Source organism: Pinus tabuliformis, chromosome 9, assembly GCF_031772625.1.
Source record: "Pinus tabuliformis cultivar Carrire ecotype Pingquan chromosome 9, CPIR1, whole genome shotgun sequence".
Taxonomy (NCBI): domain Eukaryota; kingdom Viridiplantae; phylum Streptophyta; class Pinopsida; order Pinales; family Pinaceae; genus Pinus; species Pinus tabuliformis.
The window spans coordinates 192305223-192328143 of record NC_142307.1 but is presented as its reverse complement, the minus strand read 5'-3'; the positions used below and the strand labels follow the sequence as shown (position 1 = coordinate 192328143).

Below are 22921 nucleotides of genomic sequence, written 5' to 3'. Positions count from 1 at the left end.
TCGGCCTGGAAGCTGAACGGGCAAAGAAGAGCTACGACGGACCTTCATGCAACAATTTGTGTTCCAGACGGCTCTCAGGCGTTTATCTGGGACCCCGAAGTGCACTTGGTTTTCTCAATAGATCTCCTTCTCGGTCTTGGATCTGCAAGTGGAAGCACCAACTCTTGTCAATGGTACATGCCCCTATCCTGTTTGTCATTAGGTGGCTTTCAGGTACTCCTTCCTTTTGGCTTTGCTATGAGTCCCCTGTTCTGGTGGTGTTAATATATTGGTTACAATGTGGGGAGGGGTTTCTGTGCTCAGGAAATTGGGTTCTGGGGTTGTGGCCATCCCTGTGGGTCGTACATAGTGTAGGGTCTTTCTCTTTCTTTTTCAAGTTGTGGTGGAGATGGTGTGTCCAGCAATTTTCGGGTGGGGACGTCTCTGTGTCCCTGAGGTCTGCTTCCTTTCTATTGTTTGTTGGTCCATGCAGTCTTCAGTCCAGCCCCACTTTGAATTTGGTTCTCTATGTATGTTGTCCTAAAGCTAAATTCAAGTTGTATTGGTGCCTGGTTGGTTGCAAAGAGTTGTATGTCAAGGCATTTTTGTTGGGGTGGGAAAGTAGTACTTGTTTCATAATCCTCTTCGTTTTTAGCGAGAGCAGTCCGAGGTCAGTCAAATTTTCCGCCACCCTTAATTACAGTGGGGTCTGTCATGCATTGGAGTTAGATTTTGTTAATTTTAGGCAACAATGGTATGTTCTATGCTTTAGAGCAATTTTACTTCAATTTCTTTATGAGCCCAATATCAATTTCAGTTTAGCAATCACATAAACATGTAAGTAAAACGCTGATAGAACATAAACATAAACAGTAGAAGACAAGCCAAGACAAGAGGACACGACATGTGGCACCAGCTAGGGACAAACCCCATTGTGGGGAAAACCCTTGATCAAATCTTCTTTTAGTCTTCAATAGTTCAGTAGAGAGAGATAATAAATTTTACAAATTCCGATAATTTATAACAGTAGCAAAAGAGCCCTAACCAATGAAGTCAATGCTGGTCAACAGGGAAGTTTCTTCCTCAATTCAGCTCAGTCAAACCCAATCAATTTCAACCTCCAACAAGTCTAATCAGCCCAAAACAGTCTAAAAAAGTCCAATCAAAACTGGTCAACAAAAGTCAACCCTGCAACCAGCGCTAGTACAATCAAAGCTAGTCAAACAAGAGGTCAGATTACCTCGGTTCTTGTGCCTAGATCTTCGGCTTGCTAGGACAGAATTCCTCCACCCAAAATCGCACCAAAAATAGGTCAACGCTTGGTCAATACAATCAAAACAACCTCCTGCAAATTCAATCAACACTGGTCAACAGATGCAACAGAAAAGTACAATCCTTCGCACATGCGGAGAGCTAACCAAAAATCTGTACCCACTCATGTGAGGAGAGAGAGATGTGTGAGAATTTAAGTGTGTCCAAATGAGGATGAGGCATCATGTATTTATAGGCTAATGTTGAGGATGATTAGATGTGACTATTGGGCTTCTGAGCCTACATGAGTTTGTTGGTTGACCTTGATAATTTGTCCATAATCAAAATAAATTCCTAACTTCATTTGTACATGTCAAAATGGGACGATCTTTAGATCAATCCTACACCTCTCTGAGAGAGGGATCTAATAAAAATATCAATTGTCATAAATAAGATGACCCATGTGGAGTTTGGCCCTAGCTGCCAATTTTAACACTCCCTCTCAACTAGGGAGAACTCCCCCTGCTAATCCATATGTCAATCTGTATTATATCTGCCATCCATGCACTGTTATGCTGAACTATGAAGAAGTGATAGAGAATGTATCATACCATTCTCTACTGACCCGAAGTCGATTCCAATCAAAAGAGAGTGTCTCATACCACTCTTACTGACCCGAAGTTAGTTCCCATTGATCCCAGATCAATATCGGACATCCTAGCATAGGGAGTACGGTAGTACACAATGCGTCCATCAGTAGTACTATGGTCCCTATCCTCATTTCCCTACTCATGGCTCAGATGAGAGGTACTTCCCATGAGTCCCAAACTGCATGGATAGGATGTCTCAGCGGGAGTAGGATGTCTCAGCAGGAGAAGAATGAAACACTCGTCTTGCTCACATGTCGCCAAGGGGTATCACAGGGGAAGGATGAACCACTCACCCTGTACACAACCAACCACTAGGGGAACGCTGGACCACTCACCCTATGGTTGCTCACCGCTCCAAGAAGTACCCCAAGCCCCCTGGAGCTCCCAGAGCACAATGTCCATCTCAGACCAGACCCTCATAAGAGGGTCTCTCCACGACTCCCAGTGGTTCTCAGAAGGCCAAGAATTTGACCTTCACCAAGGGCTTTGTTAGAATATCAGCGACCTGCTCATCAGTCCCAATGTGATGGAGCCTTATTGCTCCTCGTTGTACCATATCCCGAATAAAGTGGTTCCTGATATCTATATGCTTAGAGCGATCATGAAACACGGGATTCTCTGATAATCGGATCCCACTTTGGTTGTCACAAGAGATCACGGTGGTATGCAGCACATGTCCAAACAGCTCACTGAAGAGCTTCCTCAACCAGGCAGCTTCACAAGGGGGCATACTAGTAGTTATGTATTCAGCCTCGGCGGTTCTCAAGGCAACCGATTTTTGCTTCCAGCTCATCCAAGATATCGAAGCAGAACCCAAACAAAAACAACATCCAAAAGTGCTCTTGCGATCCACCGCACTGCTAGCCCAATCAGCATCAGAATAACCATGCAGCCTCACATTTCCGACAGTGTATCTCAGTCCATGAGTGAATGTGGCCCGAAGATATCTCGGAAGATTCTTGGCAGCAATCCAATGTATATGATGAGGCTCAACCATGTATTGGCTCTATGTGTTAACTGCAAAACATATGTCCGAACGAGAGTTCACCAAGAACATCAATGTTCCTATGAGTTGACGATACTCAGAACCATTTCCCAATTCAGGTCCAGTAGCACTACCACAACTTCTTAAAGTTAAGTTCCATTAAAATAATCACAAGCATGCAGTCCACCATCCCAAATCTCTCTAATATCTTCACAACATATTTTCTTTGAGAGAGTAAAATTTCAACTGGCTTTTAACAGACCTCCAACCCTAGGAAATAGTGCATCAACCTTAGGTCCTTCATCTCAAATTCAGAAGCCAACTCCCTCTTAAATTTGAAAATGAGAGAGTCTGCACCTGTCAGAAAGAGGTCATCCACATAAAGTACCAGAATGAGAGGTTTATCATTTTCAACCTTAAAGTAAAGGTTCAGATTGGCTTCATTTCTAGGTGAATCCCAGCTTCATTAAACAGTTATCGATCCTCTCATAAGAAGCCAAGAGTTCTTGCTTCAATCCATAGAGAGCATTCTTCAACCTGCATACATCAGATTTTCGATCATGAACTTCAAACCCCTCGAGTTGTTCCACATAGACTTCCTCTTTGATTAAACCATGCAAGAAGGCGGTCTTGACATCCATCTGATGTAGGTTCCATCCTTGCGAGGCAGTGAGGGCTATGATCGAGCAGATGGTGGTGTATTGGGCAACAGGTGCAAATATCTCATGGTAATCTACACCTTCCTTTTAAGAGAAGCCTCGAGCAACAAAGTGAGCCTTGAACTTTTTTGCACTCCCATCAGCTCCATGCTTAATTTTGTAGAGCCACTTAGAAGTGACAACTGATTTGTCCTGGGGTCTAGGGACCACATCCAAACATCATTCTTTATAATTGACTCCTATTCTTTATTCATAGCATCCTTCCATACTTGTTGCTTCATGGCGTCTTCGGATGATGAAGGCTCATTTTGAATGATAGTGCTCATGGCGATCAAATATCCTTGGTACCTGTTCGGCTTCTTGCTTTCACGGAAAGTCCCATTTGGTGCAATGTGCCTCTCACCATCTTCGAGAGTCTCCCTAAGCCATGAGGGTCTCCTCTTGGAGGAGGAAGGCTCATAAGGGAGCAGATCAATAGGATCCATAGGTTCATCAACATCAGGCATCGTTTCGTCCTCTTTTTCACCCTGATTTCCTGTGTCAGCTTCTTTGTCCTTCCTTAAGATAGGAAGGTTGTTGATCTTCCTGAGGGCCATATCTTCGTCGAAGGTGACATCATGACTTATTTGAACTTCCTTTTGACCAGCCACATAAATTCTATATCCCTTAAAATTTTCAGTATAGCCCACAAAGATTCATTTCTTCCCAAATGCACCCAATTTGCTTCTTTTCTCTTTCAGCACATGAAAATATACGGGGCTTCCAAAAATTCTAAAATGAGAGACATCAAGTTTCTTATCAGTGAACATTTCTTCAGGAGTCTTGGAGTCCAATGCTTGATGAGGGCATCATTTTTGAACATACACGGTGGTATTTGCAGCTTCACCCCATAGAAACTTCGGAAGGCCTTGATCATGAAGCATGGCATAGACAGCTTCTACAATAGAGCGATTCTTCCTTTCAACCACACCATTTTGCTTGGGAGTGTATGGCGTTGTAGTCTCCCTCTTAATGCCAGCTTCTATGCAATAATCTTGGAATTCATTGGATTCATACTCGGTCCCATTATCAGTCCTCAATATTTTGATTTTCTTCCCGGATTGGTTTTCCATCAAGGTTTTGAAATGTCGAAACTAGGTGAACGCTTCATCCTTCTTCTTCAAGAAGTAGATCAAGGTCTTGCGAGAATAATCATCCACAAAGGTGAGATAATATAAGTATCCTCCCAAGGATTTTACAAGCATCATACCAGATATGTTGGAGGGGATCAATTGCAATATGTTTGTGGTCTTGCTATTACTTGAGGGGAATGGTCTCCTTGTAAGTTTACCTTCGGCACATCCCGGACATACACCTTCATGCTCTACTTTGAACTCGTGCATACCTATCACCATTTGTCTCACATCGGATAGGGCCTTATAATGAAGATGAGCGAACCTTCGGTACCATAGTTCAGATTGTAGAGATGTGTCGCAGGACATGGCTCCCAATGGACTTCCTCCAACTTGATACAAAGTGTCAACCCTGAACCCAAAAGTAAAAGCATCTTTGAAATTTCTTTTCCAAACACGTACCTTTCCATTGATAAAATCCACCTTGAATCCTTTATCTTCCATTGCTGAAATGGACACCAGGTTCTTCTTGAGATCGAGTACATATAGTACTTCTTGCAAATGAATAGTGTTACCTTGATTCAATTGAAGGGTAACATTCCCTACTCCCTTCATGGAATAGGTGGCATTGTCTCCAAGGATGATCTTCAAATTTGTCTCCTTTTCTATCAGAATAGAGAGGGCTTCTTTGTATCCGGTGAAGTGCCTTGAGGCACCACTATCAATCAAGCAATTTCCCAAAGTGTCCGAAGGAGAGGCAGTGGAGAGGGCCTATATAAGATAGTACTCTTTTTGCTTATTGTTAACAACATTAGATTCAACATATCTTGAGTTCCTTGATTGCTTGGAGGATCGACCATTTCCTTGATGTCCCGCATTCCTTTTTCCTTTGCCATTGGACCTGCCATTCCTTTGATCGTTGTCGTTGTTGTTGAAGTTGCCCCTAGAGTTATTATGATAGTCATCATCTCGAGGTGTATCCCTTTTATTAGGACACTCCCTTGCATAGTGGCCAAACTTATTGCAAACAAAGCACCTGCCCTTCCTTCCTCCCTTAGATCCAAGCTTTCCATGGAAATGACCTTTAGACCCCGTATTATTCCTCCTTTTGGCATGAGCGGAGAATGTAGTGGGGTTGCTTCTATTACAAGGCATTTCTTGCTCTACCATACTTGTTTATTCTTGAATGCATCTCGACATCAATTCTTCAAACCCTGGAATTCGATCATTGTTGAGTATAGTGGTTTTAAATACATATCACTCATGTGGGAGTCTTCCAAGGGTGGTGAGAGTAAGTTCCCTGTCAGGAATGACTTCTCCAATCAAGAGTAGATCATTCTTGATCTCAGTAATCCTCAAGAAATAGGATTGAATGTCCTCGTCCTTGCCCTTCTTAATATCCTTCAACTTATTCTTGAGAAAGAGAATTTGATTAGCATTACTAACCTTGAACATGCCGACCAACCTATCATATATCTCCTTGGAGGTCTTCAATTCAGAGATATAGGCCACCAGATGCTTGTCAATGGAATCCCTGATAATCTTCTTCGCTTTGACTTCAGCCTTATTGTACTTGGTCTTCGCAGCAGCCAGTGCATTTGAAGGAGGCTCGGGGATTTTACCCTGCACATAATCCATCACTTCCTTCTCTTCCAAGGTCAAATCAAGAGACATCTTCCATCCATGATAGTCAAATTTATCATGGAGCTTGTCTTTAGCCGAGAAGTAGGATGAGGAACCCATTGAGTCTTTTGTCCTTGTCCAACTGCCTTTGGCGATTTCTCTTTCACTCTTACTTGGGCTTTGTCTTCACCTCAGCTCTGATACCATGTTAATTTTAGGCAACAATGGTATGTTATATGCTTTAATGCAATTTTACTTCAACTTCTTTATGAGCCCAATATCAATTTCAGTTTAGCAATCACATAAACATGTAAGTAAAACGTTGATAGAACATAAACATAAATAGTAGAAGACAAGCCAAGACAACAGGACACAAGATGTGGCACTAGCGAGGGACAAACCCCAATGTGGGGAAACCTTTGACCAAATCTTCTTTTAGTTTTCAATAGTTCAGCAGAGATAGAGAGTACAATTTACAAATTCTAATAATTTATAACAGTAGCAAAAGAGCCCTAACCAAAAAAGTCAACGTTGGTCAATAGGGCAGATTTCTTCCTCAATTCAGCTCGGTCAAACCCAATCAACTTCGGCCTCCAACAACAAGTCTAATCAGCCCAAAACAATCCAAAAAAATCTAGTCAAAACTGGTCAACAAAAGTCAACCTTGCAGCCAACTCTAGTATAGTCAAAGTTGGTCAAACAAGAGGTCAGATTGCCTCGGTTCTTGTGCCCCGATCTGCGACCTGCTAAGACAGAATTCCTCCACCCAAAATCGCACCAAAAACAAGTCAACGCTTGGTCAATGCAGTCAAAACAGCCTCCTGCAAATTCGGTCAATGGATGGAACATAAAAGTACAGTCCTTCGCACGTGTGCAGAGCCGCCCAGAAATCCGTACCCAATCATGTGAGGAGCAAGAGATGTGTGAGAAGTGAAGTGTGTCCAAATGAGGATGAGGCATCATATATTTATAGGCTAACGTTGAGGATGAATAGACGTGACTATTAGGCTTCTGAACCTACATGAGTTTGTTGGCCGACCTTGACAATTTGTCCATAATCAAAATAAATTCATAACTTCATTTGTACATGTCAGAATGGGATGATCTTTAGATAAATCCTACACCTCTCCGAGAGAGGAATCTAATAAAAATATCAGCTGTCATAAATAAGATGACCCATGTGGAGTTTAGCCCTAGTTGCAAATTTTAACAGTTATTCCTCCTCTTCGTCTGGTCTGCAGGTCTCTCGTTTGGGTTCTTGTGGGTGGCATCACCGCAGGGGTTGGCAACCATTTTGGGTTTCAAGTCTGAGATATTCTTGTGTTTATAGATATTCCTTGGCAAAGAGGTCAACCTCGCAAAGGAGGTGGTCAACAGGGGCAGGCATCGCATAGAGCAGTGAGCGACAGCTCATCTATTGCAGACTCGGTCAATATGGAGCGAGAGGGGGAGCTAGCCCAGGACCAAGGACACTCCCCAGGATGCGTGGATGTGTCGGTCACCTCGGAATCGCTAGTTGAGCAGTTGAGAGAAATCCAAGCCAACCTGGACATCCTCAGGGAGCATAGATACAAGGGCAGGAGCGCACTGGTGGCATATATGAACGACATCCAGTTCAATCAAAACAAGATTTGCGAGCAGCTAGCTAACTTACGCAATAGCCAACGACAGACTAACGACCACCTGCATGAATTGGAGGCCAGAGTGGAACACATTGATTTCCATATGCATGAGCGATCTGGCCTACTTGTAGTGCCTCCTTTGCACCCTCATCTACCTCCATGATATGTTGTTTACAGGTTGTCTTTTAATTTTGTCTCTCTTTTGGCATGTATGTCTATTCAACCTATTAGAAATAAAGGTACAATGGGAAAATCTTTTGCATACTTCGGCTCTCCCAACTAACAAGGCATGAAGTCGAGGGAGCCGTTGAGACTCATTTTGTAATATATATTTTCATGACAATATAATAGAAGCTCTTTGATCAACAAAAAAAAACAATAGAAGAATCATAAAGCTATCAACAAGTCCTTACTATTAAATGGTAAACATTCTTAGCTTAATTGAAAAAATGGCAGAGGCAACTTTTCTAGATGAATATAGGTCTATGTTGCACAAAAGTTCTAGGAACCCAGTGTTTTGGGTCGTACCCATACTGGAAACTCGGCAGAAACTTGACCATCATGTAATCATCTATGAGAGTTAATATAGACTTGGTTTTTCTTTTAAATTGCCATGTATCGATCTTATTCCCCTTTTTCTTGCAAAATAATGTATTATTAACTTATTTATAATTTTGCTATATATATATCGGCCTTCTATCAGTCTTATTCCCTTTTTTCTTGCAAGATAATGTGTTATTCACTTGTTTATAATTTTTTTGTTTTATATATATATATATATATATATATATCAGTGTTTTTAAAACCGGAACCAGTGACCAGACCGATCCACCTAATGAACTGGTTTACCGACCAGAACCGGTCTAACTGGGACTGGTTTGGTCTAAACGAACTAATTTTAGAAAAATACATTAAATAATTAATTTTTAATGAAAAAACTATTTTTAAGATTTAAAACCATGATTCCAAGCCAATAGAGACAAAATATGCAAAGATTGCTCATTTATATACCATGTAAAGGTGAATATATCAAAATGGCACCGAGTGCAATACATATCATCAACAAAATACATAAGCAATGAGGCTCTAAATGGCCTCTAGAGTGCAAAAACAAAGCCTACAAACTATGGGGCCAGTGGCCTACTACAAGACTCAAGTCTACATATATGATAATAGTGATCAACATTATCACTTGAAACTTCTCATGAGTCATCATGATCAAACTCAGTTGGTTGAGTCTCGACTCCCAAACTTTGCAGTCACAAACTTCTCTATTGGTTCAGTGACTTGAGTCTCAAACTTCTGAAGGTATTCTGCCCTAATATGCCCTATTATTTCATTTGGTGCTCCACATGGCTTTACATGGCCTCCTATCCCAGCCAAGTGTTGCTTGAACCTGTTAATACCCCCTCCTTCAATGGATTTTTGGCAATATTTGCAGATCATTTTGCCATCAATCATATCATAAAGAGCCCATGCAATATCTCTGGCTTTTGGAGGCATGATGACTACTAGTTAGCTTAAACTTTGTTGTTCCACTACTCCAGCAAAAACTCAACACTCTCCAAGCTCCCAAGAAAATTCACAAACACTCCAAATGAGATGTGTGAGACAAATGAGAGGGAGAAGGGCCTCTCAAAGGCTTGGAGAGGGTGTTTTTGGAAGGAAAGTACCCTTAGTTTCCCTCCAAAACCCCTAAAACACACTCAAAAAGTCGTCGATTGGGCTCACTGTGGGCTTTCCTCCTAACCGGTTGGTTCCGTCCTAAACCAGCTGGTTAAGGCCGGTTAGCTGCATTTTTCGGCGAATGAGGGTGTCTGACCGGACTTTTTGACCGGTTTCAACCGGTGGGCCTCCTAACCGGCCGATTAGACCAGTGACCGGTTAGCTGGGCCGGTTTTGAATACTATGATATATATGACATTTCAGCCGACATTTCCATTGTTGGAAGGTGATGTTTCTAAACATACCTGTTTTGGAAACTCCGAAACTTTTCAGCATTTCGTGCAACTTAGATATAGGTTAAAATCACTATGCAACATGGTGTATATGCTATTTTAAAAATCAATTATTAATAATCTGGAAGGCACTCTTTCTAAATATCGTTCCCTAGAATAAGGGATTTTAGCAGAGCACTAAAAACAGCAAATCAACCAGACAGATTAAAGGGATTCAAATGACCTTGGCAATATATCCCCTCAAACATCTCCAATTGGTGGATGATACTCTTGATTGCATGGTTACAGATTACAGAGCTGAAGTAGAGGAGAAAAATCCTAGATAATGCCTTCTAACCAATTGAGAATTTATCTAATGTTGAGCTCCACAATGCTGGACTGATAACTATGTAATCAGGAGCTCCACAGTGAAGCACAGTAATGCAGCAGTAAATTGGAAAGGAACTTTGCACGACATATACACAAGGTTGCATTCTTGGACATATAGATGGTTAACCTTGACAAGAAGATTGCAACTTATAAAATTACCGATTTACCTCTGTTCACTGGTACCTATGAGAGTTCAAGAACTTGAAAAGGAGTGAAAGGAACATTTTTAAAAGAAAACATCTGGGAGGGCAGGAAAATGCACTTATTGGCTTGGGACAACGTACTCAGACCAAAATATATAGGTCAGAAAGAGACACGTACATTAGATTTGTTATATATCGCCATTAGTGGCTAAGATGCTTAGGAGATTCATTTAACAAGCATTATCAACTTCATGCATGACTTCCTAAAGCAACATACGACCCATGAGTATAACTGAATGACCTCTTTAGAGTGTAGCAATTTCAAAAATGAGATAGCATGTGGAATAACAAGAAGGAAAACACTCAATACAAAATCATACATTCCAGGAAATTAAGAATGGGAATCAACTTTCAAGATGGCTCATGGAACCAGCATCCTCTAGAAATAGATGACAAGAATGAAAGGAGTTCAAGAAACGATCAAAGCAAAAGATGGTTAAAACGTAATAGATTACTAGCTAAGAAACTCGAACCTCTTGGGGAAGATTTGAATAAAAAAATGGAAAAGCTCAATGTGGCAGCAGTATATCTTAAGGAGGGAGGAAGAACTCCCTAAGGGGAACACTAGCTGAAAGAAGAATTATGTATGATAATAGGATTCAGGAAGGCTTTCCTTAAATGAGGAGGACCAAGAAAAAAGGGAATTCACGGAGAAAGCTATGTACAATGTTCTACTAAGTTCTCACAGATAACAAGAGTTTACAGAGAATATGATAAGAGTTTTCCCAAGAACAAAGAATTTATTTTGGATCAAAAATAAGGCATATTTCTACTATGTCATCCTAGGAAAATGATTAAATAGCCTAGCAGAGGCTAAAGTTCTTATCATAGGCATGAAGGTGTCCCTTGAGTTATGGGTGTTTAGGCCCTAGGGTAGTAATAAAAGAGGAAACTAAACTTTTTATCAAACTTCTGATCTCCAAATTCTCAAATTCTCAAAAACTGGATTCTTAATACTAAAAATGATGAAATAAAACTAAAGAGGTGTTTGAAGATAGAAATTTATGCATGTGAGGAGAACAAGTAAAAATCCCAAATTCCCAATAATAAGTTGGATATATTGCAATCAAAATTCCATGGGGAACCGATCAGCAAGGCCACATCAAGGGTGGCCTTTTTAGCACCACGGAGTGGAATTATTTATAATTATACTAGTTGATAAAAGCATATAAGAACAGAACTCCCATGGATTTATAATTACATCATAAAGCCAAGGAAGATTTGGGATAACAAAACACTGACAGTATGAGAAACTTGCACAAGACCAAGAACTATGACTTGAAAGTACTCTCAGAAATTAATAACTCAACATGGGTGGGATATAAGATAGACTATCCACAAGTAGCAGCTGTCTTCCCATTGAAAGAACCAATGGTTCTCAGTATATAGATGAACTCAAAAGTGTACAACCAGAGAAGTTTTGGATGATCAACTCAGGGAGCTGTTCTTTTAATTTAGAAGAGAATGCAGGACAGTTGTGGAGCCAGTCCTTCATAAATAAGAGGCCTGAATACATCAAGTTACCATCCAGGAAGCAGGAGACAAACGAAGGCGGAGCTGAAAACAGTAGGATATACTATATAGGGGCAAAGGAAGAAATATGAACATGGACATAAAGCATACACGTTTGAGATGTTGGTTCATCCCCTCAAAGTAGGTTTTCAAGATGGTCCAAGGTCACTTCAGAAAGAAATGATAGTCAAATGCAGCTTTCATCCTTAACCTTTGTACCAGTGTTCCACGGGGATGCGCTTCCTCGCTCCCCCACACTCCTGGGATGGGAAAACTCCTAGGGAAATGTTTCCCCACATCCCCTTTTTTGGGGAAACTCCAAGGGGACTTTTTTCTGGTGACGAAAAGCATCCCCCCAAATTTTATTGCTATTGCTAATAACAATTAAAAGCATAAAAAATGAAAATGCCCCTTGAAGGATAAATTAAAACTTTAAAACATAATCATTCACATTTCTCATTAACCCTATGATTTTACCTTGCCGCCCGACATTTTCCTTCTATTGTTGCTCGACATTTTACCTTGCCACCCGAGATTTTCCTACTGCCCCCGCTCAACATTTTTCATCTGCAATTTTCTGTGATTTGGATTTACCATCGACCGGGGGCCTGAGACATTTGGAGCTGCGATTTTCATTTTATGACTCGGAGTTGTCGGATTGGAGTTGTGATTTTCATTTTGTGACTTGGTGTTAAAAATATGCAACTACGGTCAAATTCAACTTTGTACAGATCCCTTAACGGAGATAATATTTGCATTGAAATCCTCTTTTCTAGAGGACCAAAATCGACCTAGAGATCACTCAAATCAGATAAGGGAAAGTGTATTTATGAATAAAAACCCACGTGCATATTTGATAAGGTCAAACCTAAAGCAAAGTGGACCATCTTGGAAGCTATAAATACAAGAGACCTCTACCTCATTTGGACACAATCATGAGACACTCTTCTATCTTGGTTTTTGGCTTGCACAGGTTTGAGGCTCGTCCGAGGAGAAATAGGTTCACTTTGAGGTGAAATTGCGGGGTTCAAAGCTCGCATTTCAGATCTAGGGTTTTTGGCCACAGTCGCAAGAACAACATAGAAGGATCTCGACCACAATCGCTCCCACAGAGGCTCATGCATGCTACTGGAATCTTCCAGTCGCACGGGCAACTCACTGTGCATGCAACCGGGAGTTAGGGTTTTCATAGTCACAGTCGCTCACTCACCACAGATTAGATCCGGACCTAGTCGTTCACTCACCATAGATCAGATCTGCCCCTAGTCGCTCGCTCGCCCGCCAGGCTTAAGGGTGCAACTACGCTGCTAAAATCACTCAGATGACTCCTCCATGCAACTGGGAACTAAAAGATGAAATCTCAGTTGTCCGCAGGGTTCAGCAATTCACTGCAATCAATAACAGTTCAGTACAGACTTCAGAATTAGTATTTTGAGTATAAGCTTTGTTGGGTTTATTTCATGGATATTGTAGTTGTTTTCGCTAGATATGGATCCTTGTACTCTCTTTTGCCGAATCATTTGATGACAATCTATAAGAAAAATAATTTACAAGGGTTTTCCCCATAGTCGGTTTTGCCCTGGTCTCCAACCAATCTTGGTGTCTCTATGTGCAAATGTTTTTCTTCTATTGTTCCTTTTTGTTTCGTTGCATTGATGATGATGATATTATTCTTTCTACATAGTTGCATATGTTGTTGAATAATAATGTATATCTCAATAATGTTATGATGTTATGGGGTGAACTTAATGTGTTAATGATGAAATGCAATTATCAAGGCAAAGAACGATATAGCCCTAAGAAAAATTAACACTTGGAGCCACCAGGTTGGAGCTGTGATTTATTATATAGTATTTTTTGATAAATTTACTAGTATTTTATTGCTTTCTATGTTTACTTTTAGTTTAGTATTCTATTGTTATTTTAGACTTTAACATAATGTCATTGTCATATGATAGAATTTACTTTCGATATGCATTGTGTAATTTCAATTGTCAAATGATTAATTTAATTTATATGTACCTTGCATAATATTAATGCTCATTGCCAAATGATAAATTTAGACAGAACATTGCATAATGTCAAACGATGGATTCAATTTAGTAATTTACTTTTAGATTTACAATTTTACATTAATAATTGCAGAAATGTCAAACGATAATTATGATTCATAATAGTCTAATATGAAATTATGATCATATTTAGATGTACATTTCATAATTATTAAGATTTACTATTTACTAACTTAGCTATTGAAATATTGTTGGGATTTATTTTTTATTTCTATATATTAAATTTTTAATGATTTTATAATTTTTATGACTCTGACATCCCTCTGTTTCCCCGAAATTTTCCTAAATTTTAAGGTTGCTTATATACGTCGCCCTTGTGCATATCCCCACTCCCGCGTTTCCCCGCCCCGAAAACTTGATGGAACATTGCTTTGTATTGTAGATCACATTACTGTAGATTGCCTTATGAAGTAAAGTTTTATTATAATGGTCCCATGAGCTGATATTGCACATAAATTATAATGAATTTGATGACATATTCCAATAGATAACAACATTCAAGGACAAAAGTGCATAGGAGACATTTTCAGCATCATTTTTTCTATTAGCTAAGATTGCATATAATGATAGAAGAGAAATTCCAATCTAAACAATATAAGTGTGATAACCTTATGGATGAATCTTCAGCAGAAACAGTAGTACAAAATTGTTTTGACTTATCAAAAATGTAGGCTACTCAATGACTTGACATATACAATGGTACATTTTTCCTTTACATTCAGTGTGTGTTAAGCCTTGTTCCAGCCATGTTAACAACTATCACTCTCAAGGATAGACAAATAACCTAAAATGTTTTCAGTGATTAACTGACAATAATGTTTTGCCTCCAGAGAGTAAAAAATGGGAGACATTACACATGATAGCTCAGGAGAAATGATATGCACAATATCTTAAGAGCAAGCTAAATAAAGTATGTGCTGCATAAGCAATTGATAATAAGTTTGTTTCCAGCTGCATTAATGAGCTCAGGACCTAAGTTAGCAAACAGCTGCCGTCTATGAAAATAAAAAAGTAAATACCACCATGTATGAGGATGGAGGTTAATTAAAATGCATATCCTATAACATATGTCTTCATAGTGTGGAATTCTCAACAATTGAAAAGTTCACCAATATAATAACAGAGTACACCATCCAGATTAAAAAGGAGAAACAGTGAAATTGTTTCAATTGCTAACAAGGTTTAAAGAAAAGATAGCCTCTCAATAAGAAACAAACAAAAAAATAATCATTATGTAGGAAGCACACCATTTGCCCTTGCTTTGCGGTCTTCTTAATCTCTGTAATAAGCTTCTTCTCCTGGTTTTGTAAACCTTGCCTTTCCCTTTCTATTTCACGAATAGATCTGTCTAGCATGCGTTTGTTCTCCCGCAGAAGCTCTGCATGGAGGAAAAAAAAAATTCTCAAGTCACTCAAAGATCTTTTGGCCCATCAATTTAAAAACATTTTTTTTAGTGACACTACATTATAAAATGAATGCAAACAACAAAATTCCATTTTCTGATTCTTAGTGGATTCAGGAACCCAAACCATCATAAATGAACAACTGGGAGCAGTTTTACAGGTTCTTTAGTCTCATCAAGTCTGTCCCAACTGTAGACCTATGTCTGGTTAACAAGAGCATCTTATATGCTTCTAAGAACTTTGAAATCTTTGTCTATTTCTTCCAAAATATATTGAAATATTTAATGAAAAAAGGGAAACGTTCTAGTTTCAAAAGAGTTTTTCTATTGCAAAATATGCTAATGTGAAAATTTTAACTAAATTATAACAGAATTTAATAAACATGATAACTATATGACCAGGGTATATATAGGTTAGTATCAATGTTCGACACTTTTTATTATAGACTGTGGCAAAAATAATACCACAAACAGTGTTTTTCCTTTTCAAATATGCAATTCCTGCAATCTAATCTATTGAAATGTGAACTGGTTTCCCGCTTCAAAGATATTGAAACTAAAGATTTGTTCATATCCTGGTGAAGCTCATGGTGATAGAAATACTTGCTTTTCAGAAAAATTAAGTGAAACTTGCCTTTCTAAGATGAGTGTATGCCTTTCTAAGATGAGTGTATGCCTTTCTAGAAGGGAGTATAAGACAAGATTCCCCATAAACTCTTCAAAATTCTACAGATGTTAGAATGAGTTTAATAAACCCTACTGATTGGTGGATCCAGGGATGCCATTATTAGTGCAAACAAACAGAACATTAATGCACGCACAAGTCCTTTAATCTTCTTTGGGTAAAAATTTCCCAGCCATCGCTTGTAAAAAAAAGGTTTCCAAGCCATCAAACTTGCTATCATAACAATACCATGTTAATCATTTACAATTGCTACAGTGGAGTGGGAATGATAAGGATACAAATGAAAATTGCCTGCAAGTACTTCACAAATTCAAGTATATTGGAGATGAAATCGCATCAGGCTTATGAAACAGAATAGGGAGCCTCTATATGACGAAATCCCTAACAGACCGAATCTACTTGAAGTAGCAATTGTGTTAAAAAAAAATCTGAAGAGAAATATAAATTTACGAACAACAAAACACAAATCATAGACACGCAATGTTTATCCTAGAAAACCCAATCCAGGGAAAAACCAGTAGCAGAATATTATATTAGTGTCCCTTCTCCAAACCCAGCCAAGCCGACCAAGTGAGCCTTCACCGCTCACATCCCTAGCACTCTTACAATGGAGTCTTTCCAAGACTTTTAAAGGCTTCATACATGCAACTAATTGGCACAAAACTATGGGACAGTAGGAAACCAATTCCACCATTGTTACCTTGACTTTTTCACCAAATCAAGTTTACATAACAACCCCCGCCCGCCACCCCTTAAAGTTTGACTCGGGTTTCCCTTGACTAAATCTGGCCAAGTAAACCAACACAACTCACCTCCAGGCCCTATCCCCCTCAAATTTTATATCTAAGGAATCTGGTAATTCGGCATGCCCTCCTATCACCTAGGTCTAACACCAGACTTTATTGGTAAATTCTCAGGGATACACATGCCTTACCATGTCCTAAACCGTATGCCCATTTATATTTAAACATTTTCAACTTCATTATAGTATTTATTTTTATTCGTTGTTGTTGTTTACAATACAACAACCAACATCCCTCTCTTCCACAAGTCACCCATTTCACCACTGAAAACTACAATCTGAAGCAAACAACCCATGATAAATCATCTCAATGAAACATTTTGCCAAACACTTTGCATGCATCCTTGACATAAATATAATATCAACAGGAGGCTTGGCATGGGTTTTCTTGTAAGCCTCCTTGCACATATCCATGGCTCTTGTTGTACTCAACACCCTCAATCCAGCTACCACAGTTGCTCTCCCTATTGGATTGTGTTAACCACTTGACATATGATGTCAGCAGCATAAAGGGTTCCTCCCTGAACTCTGATACAAATTGTTAAAAAAAAAATACTGAAGAGAACTATAATTTACAAACAACAAAACATAAACACACAAACCTAGAAAACCTCAATCAAAGGAAAAACCAGTTAACAGAATATTCTATTAGTGTCCCTTGGCCAAACCCAGCCAAGTGAGCCTCCATCGCTCACATCCCCGACATCCTTTCAATGGATTATTTCCAAGCCTTTTAAAGGCATGCAATCCACAGGCACAAAACCATGGGCAACCAAAATCACTAATGTTACTTTGACTCTTTCATCGAGTCAAGTTTACCTAACAAATTGTACAATTTACAGATGAAAAAAAGCACCAAAATTGTTGATCATTTGAATATATTTAACGAATTGCTAATGGTGGTATTGTTCTTATGGGGAACAATGTGTCTTGTAAGATTGTTGGGGTTGGAAGCATTAATATTAAAATGCTTGATGGTGTTGTAAGGACACCAAGTACCTGAAATTGAAAAGAATTTAATTTCTTTGGGAGTTTTGGATTCTGTAAGTCAAGGTGGAGCACTAGAAGTGTCCAAGGGCATCCTAGTGGTTATGAAGGCTACAATATTTGGAAGGCAAAGCTCAAAAAAATGAAGCAATGGTGGTATCTAAAGAAGCTAACAAATCTACTCAATTATGGCATTAGCAGCTAGGTCATATGAGTGAAAAAGGGCTAAACATATTGATAAACCAAAAGTTACTTAGATATTTGAAATCTTTGAATTTGAATTTTTGCAAACATTGTGTCTCTGGGAAGCAGTTTAAACAAATGTTTATAACAAGGAGTCATACAAGTAAAGGCATTATTAATTATGTCAAATCAAATGTGTGGGGCCATCTCCTACAGTATCTTTTGGTGGAGCCTCTTATTTTGTAACATTTTTAGACTGTTACTCTAAGAAGTTGAGGGTCTATGTTCTAAAAAGGAAAGTTAATGTGTTTAATGTATTTAAACAATTTGGAGTTCTGGTTGAAAAAAGAACTGCCAGGGCAATCAAGGGCTTGAGAACAGATAATAGAGGCGATTTTATGTGTTTAAGTGTTTAAGTGTTGAAAAATATTGCAAGGAAGTTGGGATCGAAAGGCATAAAACCAAAGGATACATTCTCCCAACAAAATGGCATGTCAAAACACACAAACAAGACACTTATAGAGAAAGCAAGGAGAATGCTCAGTAATGCCAGTTTGCAACAAGAATTGTGGGCAAAAGCAGTCACCATTGCTTGTTATTTGGTAAACCGGTCACCATCAGTTGTAATAGATTGTGAAATTCATGAAGAGGTATGAGCGGGTCATCCTTGTGATTACTTAGATATAAAATTTGTGGTTATGAAGCTTATGCCCTTACTCCTAAAAAGAAACGTTCTAAGCTAGACCCCAAATCAAAGAAGTATTTTTTTGTTGGTTATAATCATGTAGTTAAAGGATATAGATAGTGGGATCCCACTACCCACAAACCATCATTAGCAGAAATGTAGTATTTGATTAATCCTCTCTCATAAAATCAGACAATGTAGAAGTTGAAATGACACAAGAACAAGTATGACAACATTAAGAAATTCAGTTGGATACTCAGCCATCAACAAAAACAAGGAAGCGAGATGAAGCTTCTGAAGAAGAAGAAGTTAAGGATACAGATGTCAGAAAATGTATAGGGAAATATGGAAGGAGATATAAACAGGAAAGAAATCCTCCTAAGAGGTATGAAGATTATGTTTCATCTGTTGCTTTGATTACTAATGATGGGGAACCTTCGTGTTATAAGGAAGAAATGAATGATATCGAAAGCGCCAAATGGAAAATAGCAATGAAAGGAGATATGGATACCTTGGAGAATAACAAAACATGGGACCTAGTAGAATTCTGAATGGAAAGAAAGGTTGTTGGGTGCAAGTGACTCTACAAATTGAAGAAAGGGTGTTGATGGCAAAGTAGAGAGATACAAAGCAAGACTTGTTGGAAAAGATATCAAATGGAAGGTATTGAATTCCATGAATTATTTTTTCTTCTTGTCAAGCTTGTCTCTATTCATGTTGTAATAGCACTAGTTGCTCTATTTGACCTTGAGTTAGAGCAGTTAGATGTTAAAACAGAACTTCTACATAGATATTTGAATGACGATATATATATGAAACAGCCAAAAGGATCTGTTCAAGATCATAGGAGAAGATTTGACTGCAAGCTCAAAAAGTCATTATATGGCCTAATGTAATCTGCTATGCAATGGAACAAGAAGTTTGATTCCTTCATGGTGAGACAAAACTTTACTAAAAGTAAGTATAACCAATGAGTTTACTTCAAAAGTTTAAATAGCACATCCATTATCTTAGTGTTATATGTTGACAATATGCTTGTTTCAAGCAAAAAGCATAGTTGATATCAATAGGTTAAAGGATCCTTTGGCTATGAATTTTGATATGAAGGATCTAAGAGCAACAAAATAAATTTTGGACATTGAAATACACAAAGACAAAAAAATGGTAAGCTTTGGTTATCACAACAAAAGTAGGTGGAGAAAATGGTCATGAAGTTTGGTATAAATGATATGAAACCTGTAACTATCCCTTTTGCTTCCCATTTTAAGCTTTCTTCAAGATTATGTCCTAGTAGTAAAGAAGAAAAGGATTATATGTCTCATGTACCATGCCAATGCAGTTAGATGTTTAATGTATGTGATGGTATGTAATAGACCAAGTATTTCACATGCATTTGGTGTTGTCAGTAGATACATGGTAAATCTAGGAAAATATCATTGGGCAGCAATGAAATTGGTGCTTCGAAATCTTAGAGGATCAAGTAATTATTGCATCACCTTTGATAGTTGTATCAATACAGTCTATGGTTGTGTTAATCAGATTTTGCAACTAATTTGGACAAAGGAAGATCTATTTCAGGTTATTTCTTTACTCTAGCTAGAGGATCTAGTTGGTTGTCAAAGCTTGAAAAAATGGTTGTTTTATCCACTACTGAAGCTGAATATATCACTGTCTCAAATGCATGCAAAGAGGCAATTTGGTTAAAGATTCTTTTGTCTGAGTTACCAAATAAGCAAGACACAATGAATGTATTATGTGATAGTCAAAGTGCTATACATCTAGCTAGTAATCCAACTTATCATAGCAAGAGTAAGCAAAGTGATATTACATACCACTTTGTATGAGAGGTTATTAATGGAGGAGGAGCAAATTTTAAAAATATTCATAGTCAAGAAAATTGTGCAGACATGTTCACAAAACAATACTATTAGAGAAGTTACAGTGGAGATTGGTTTCTCTTGGCTTGCAGAAAAGGTGATCAGCAAGGTATCAAGAAAATTGCTGCCAAGGTGAAGATTGTTGGTTTGTGACAACAAAAATGATGCTCTCCTCAAGGATGACTGTTCAACTTCCAAAACGTAGGGTGAGGCAGGGTGTAGTGGGGTGGGGAGAGCAGGGCAGAGGTGGTTTCCAAAATCAAATCGTGCCTGTCCACATTCTTCAACGCATGGGGAAGGGGTTGTGGTGGTTTCCAGAATCAACTCTAGCCTCGTCTACATTCTCCAATGCATGCCAAATTGTACTGTGGTGGTGAACCATGTAACCACAACCCCACAAATTCTTGACCAATAGAACAGCCCTGTGTGTGAATCTCTCAAATTGTCTTTCATCTTTCTTTGTTCCCTGCACTTCAAATTCTGGTGTGCTGGCTCCAGAGTCCAAACCAGTAATAACGAAATAGCCAAATCTGATATAGAAGTATTGAACGTCTTATTCGACTCTTGAAAAGCTACATGACAATACCATTAAAAAAAACGGAAAAGCCAAATAATCCGGATCACACATGCATATAATCCAACCAGCTTGCAGTACCACCCGCTTGTGCTCAAACAAAAAGAGCTTTGCAATGATGGGGAGCAACCAAAATAAACTGCATTCTCATGTAATCCAGTCCCAAAAAATTCTAAAAACCTTGGAATTGCACATCACACGCTTAACTGTGTCTGGCATGCAACAGACTTCAAAACAGCCATCCGTGATTAAGATGGCCCTTAACTGCTAAACTATTGTGAAGAACCAAGTACCCAAGAACTTGAGTCTAAAAGAAAAGCATAACAGGTAGACACTTTGACATATCCGAATCCACCATATTCGGTGATCATGAGCATTCCATTTCTGATTGATGTCATAGGCTATTGATCAACTTGGTCTAGCTTTATCATAAAGCTTCTTTTAGTATTGATCCATAAACGACATCCCATTAAACCACCTCCAAACCTTCCAAATCGGCCCACAAGAACCATTATTGTTCCGTGTCAAAAAACGCTTCGTCTCTCATGCACTACCAGACTCCGACATTGGAAAAAAAAATTGGGTCATTTGGAAAATATGTATTATAATACAACGGTTCAGAATTGAAAAACCTACATGAATTAATCATACCAAATTTCCGCATTCAAAAATTTACTCGAACCATTCTGAAATCTAACTATTTCAATCAATGATAACGGTTGATAAATTGCAAACCCACATGGATTCCACACTGAAATTGTCGATCCAAATAGCTTTCGAAAATCCCCAAAAAAAAAAAATCTCTAAAACTAGCATAAGCGATCATCCATTGAATGATTTCCAAAAATTCAACAATTGAACTTTTAAATTAAAACCCCTCAAACAGAAGATCAGACCCAGCAGAATCACAAATTAATTAAAAAAATAAAATAAAAATGCTGTTTGAATCGTGCATAAGAAAGAACCCCAAGGATGGTATTACCTGCAGGAGTCTTCTTTTTTCCGAAGAGGAAGCTCATATCGATTGCAGATGATCACAGACCTTGATCCAACCTAAAATATAACCCTTCAAATCGGAGACTTTTTCAGTATAATTCAACAAAAATTCTTCAGTTTGCAAGAAGCCAAAGACAGGTAGTGTGACTTTCTGATAAACTCTTCAAAAACCAAAACGTTAAATATTCGAGATGGGTAGAAAAAGATTCTCTGCAATGGAGAGAATTATCTCGTTGACCACAATCATACGGCCCTGTGCCCTCCGCACAGCTGCTCGATGGATTCTCCTCCGTCCAATTAGGCCACCGAAAGAATGAGAACTTGCAATGGAATGCTGGACTTGGGGGCCTTAGATCTCCTTTTCAGAAAGTTTGAACCATTAATATTTTCTTTAGGAGCAAGTATTTAGCGTGCCATGCAAAAGCAAATTGGGTGGATAGAAGGTGGAAACTAATTAACCTAAATTTCGAAGGAGTCAATAATAAATTCTATAGCAATGCAAGCCGACCCAAAATCCATGGTATCCAGTGTCGGTAACGCCTTTTAACGCGTAAACAGTCACGAAACCCAGCAAGGACTTCTAACCTACCTTTGTCAGTTTCTTAGTAATGATGCATCGTTCTACCATTTTTGTTTTACGATTGTTATTTTTTATTTATTCAGCTTTCTACGGTGTAAGAGAAAACTTATCTTCATTGCATAGGGACAATTTCTCTAGTCTATAGGAAATCCAAA

General features: G+C 38.6%; 1 protein-coding gene across 1 annotated transcript in view; it reads right to left on the bottom strand.

The window, feature by feature from the left end:
• The window catches only part of LOC149147793 (vacuolar protein sorting-associated protein 2 homolog 1), a 29137-nt gene extending 6803 nt beyond the window's left edge, over nt 1-22334 (bottom strand). Inside the window, exons 1-2 of the mRNA XM_089445944.1 lie at nt 22173-22334; nt 15243-15373 (exon numbers count right to left, since the gene is read on the bottom strand). Of these exons, the coding sequence (XP_089302070.1) occupies nt 15243-15373; nt 22173-22209 (168 nt within the window). The 5' untranslated portion in view covers nt 22210-22334. The remainder of the gene's footprint in view (nt 1-15242; nt 15374-22172) is intronic.
• Nucleotides 22335-22921: the final 587 nt, after the last annotated feature.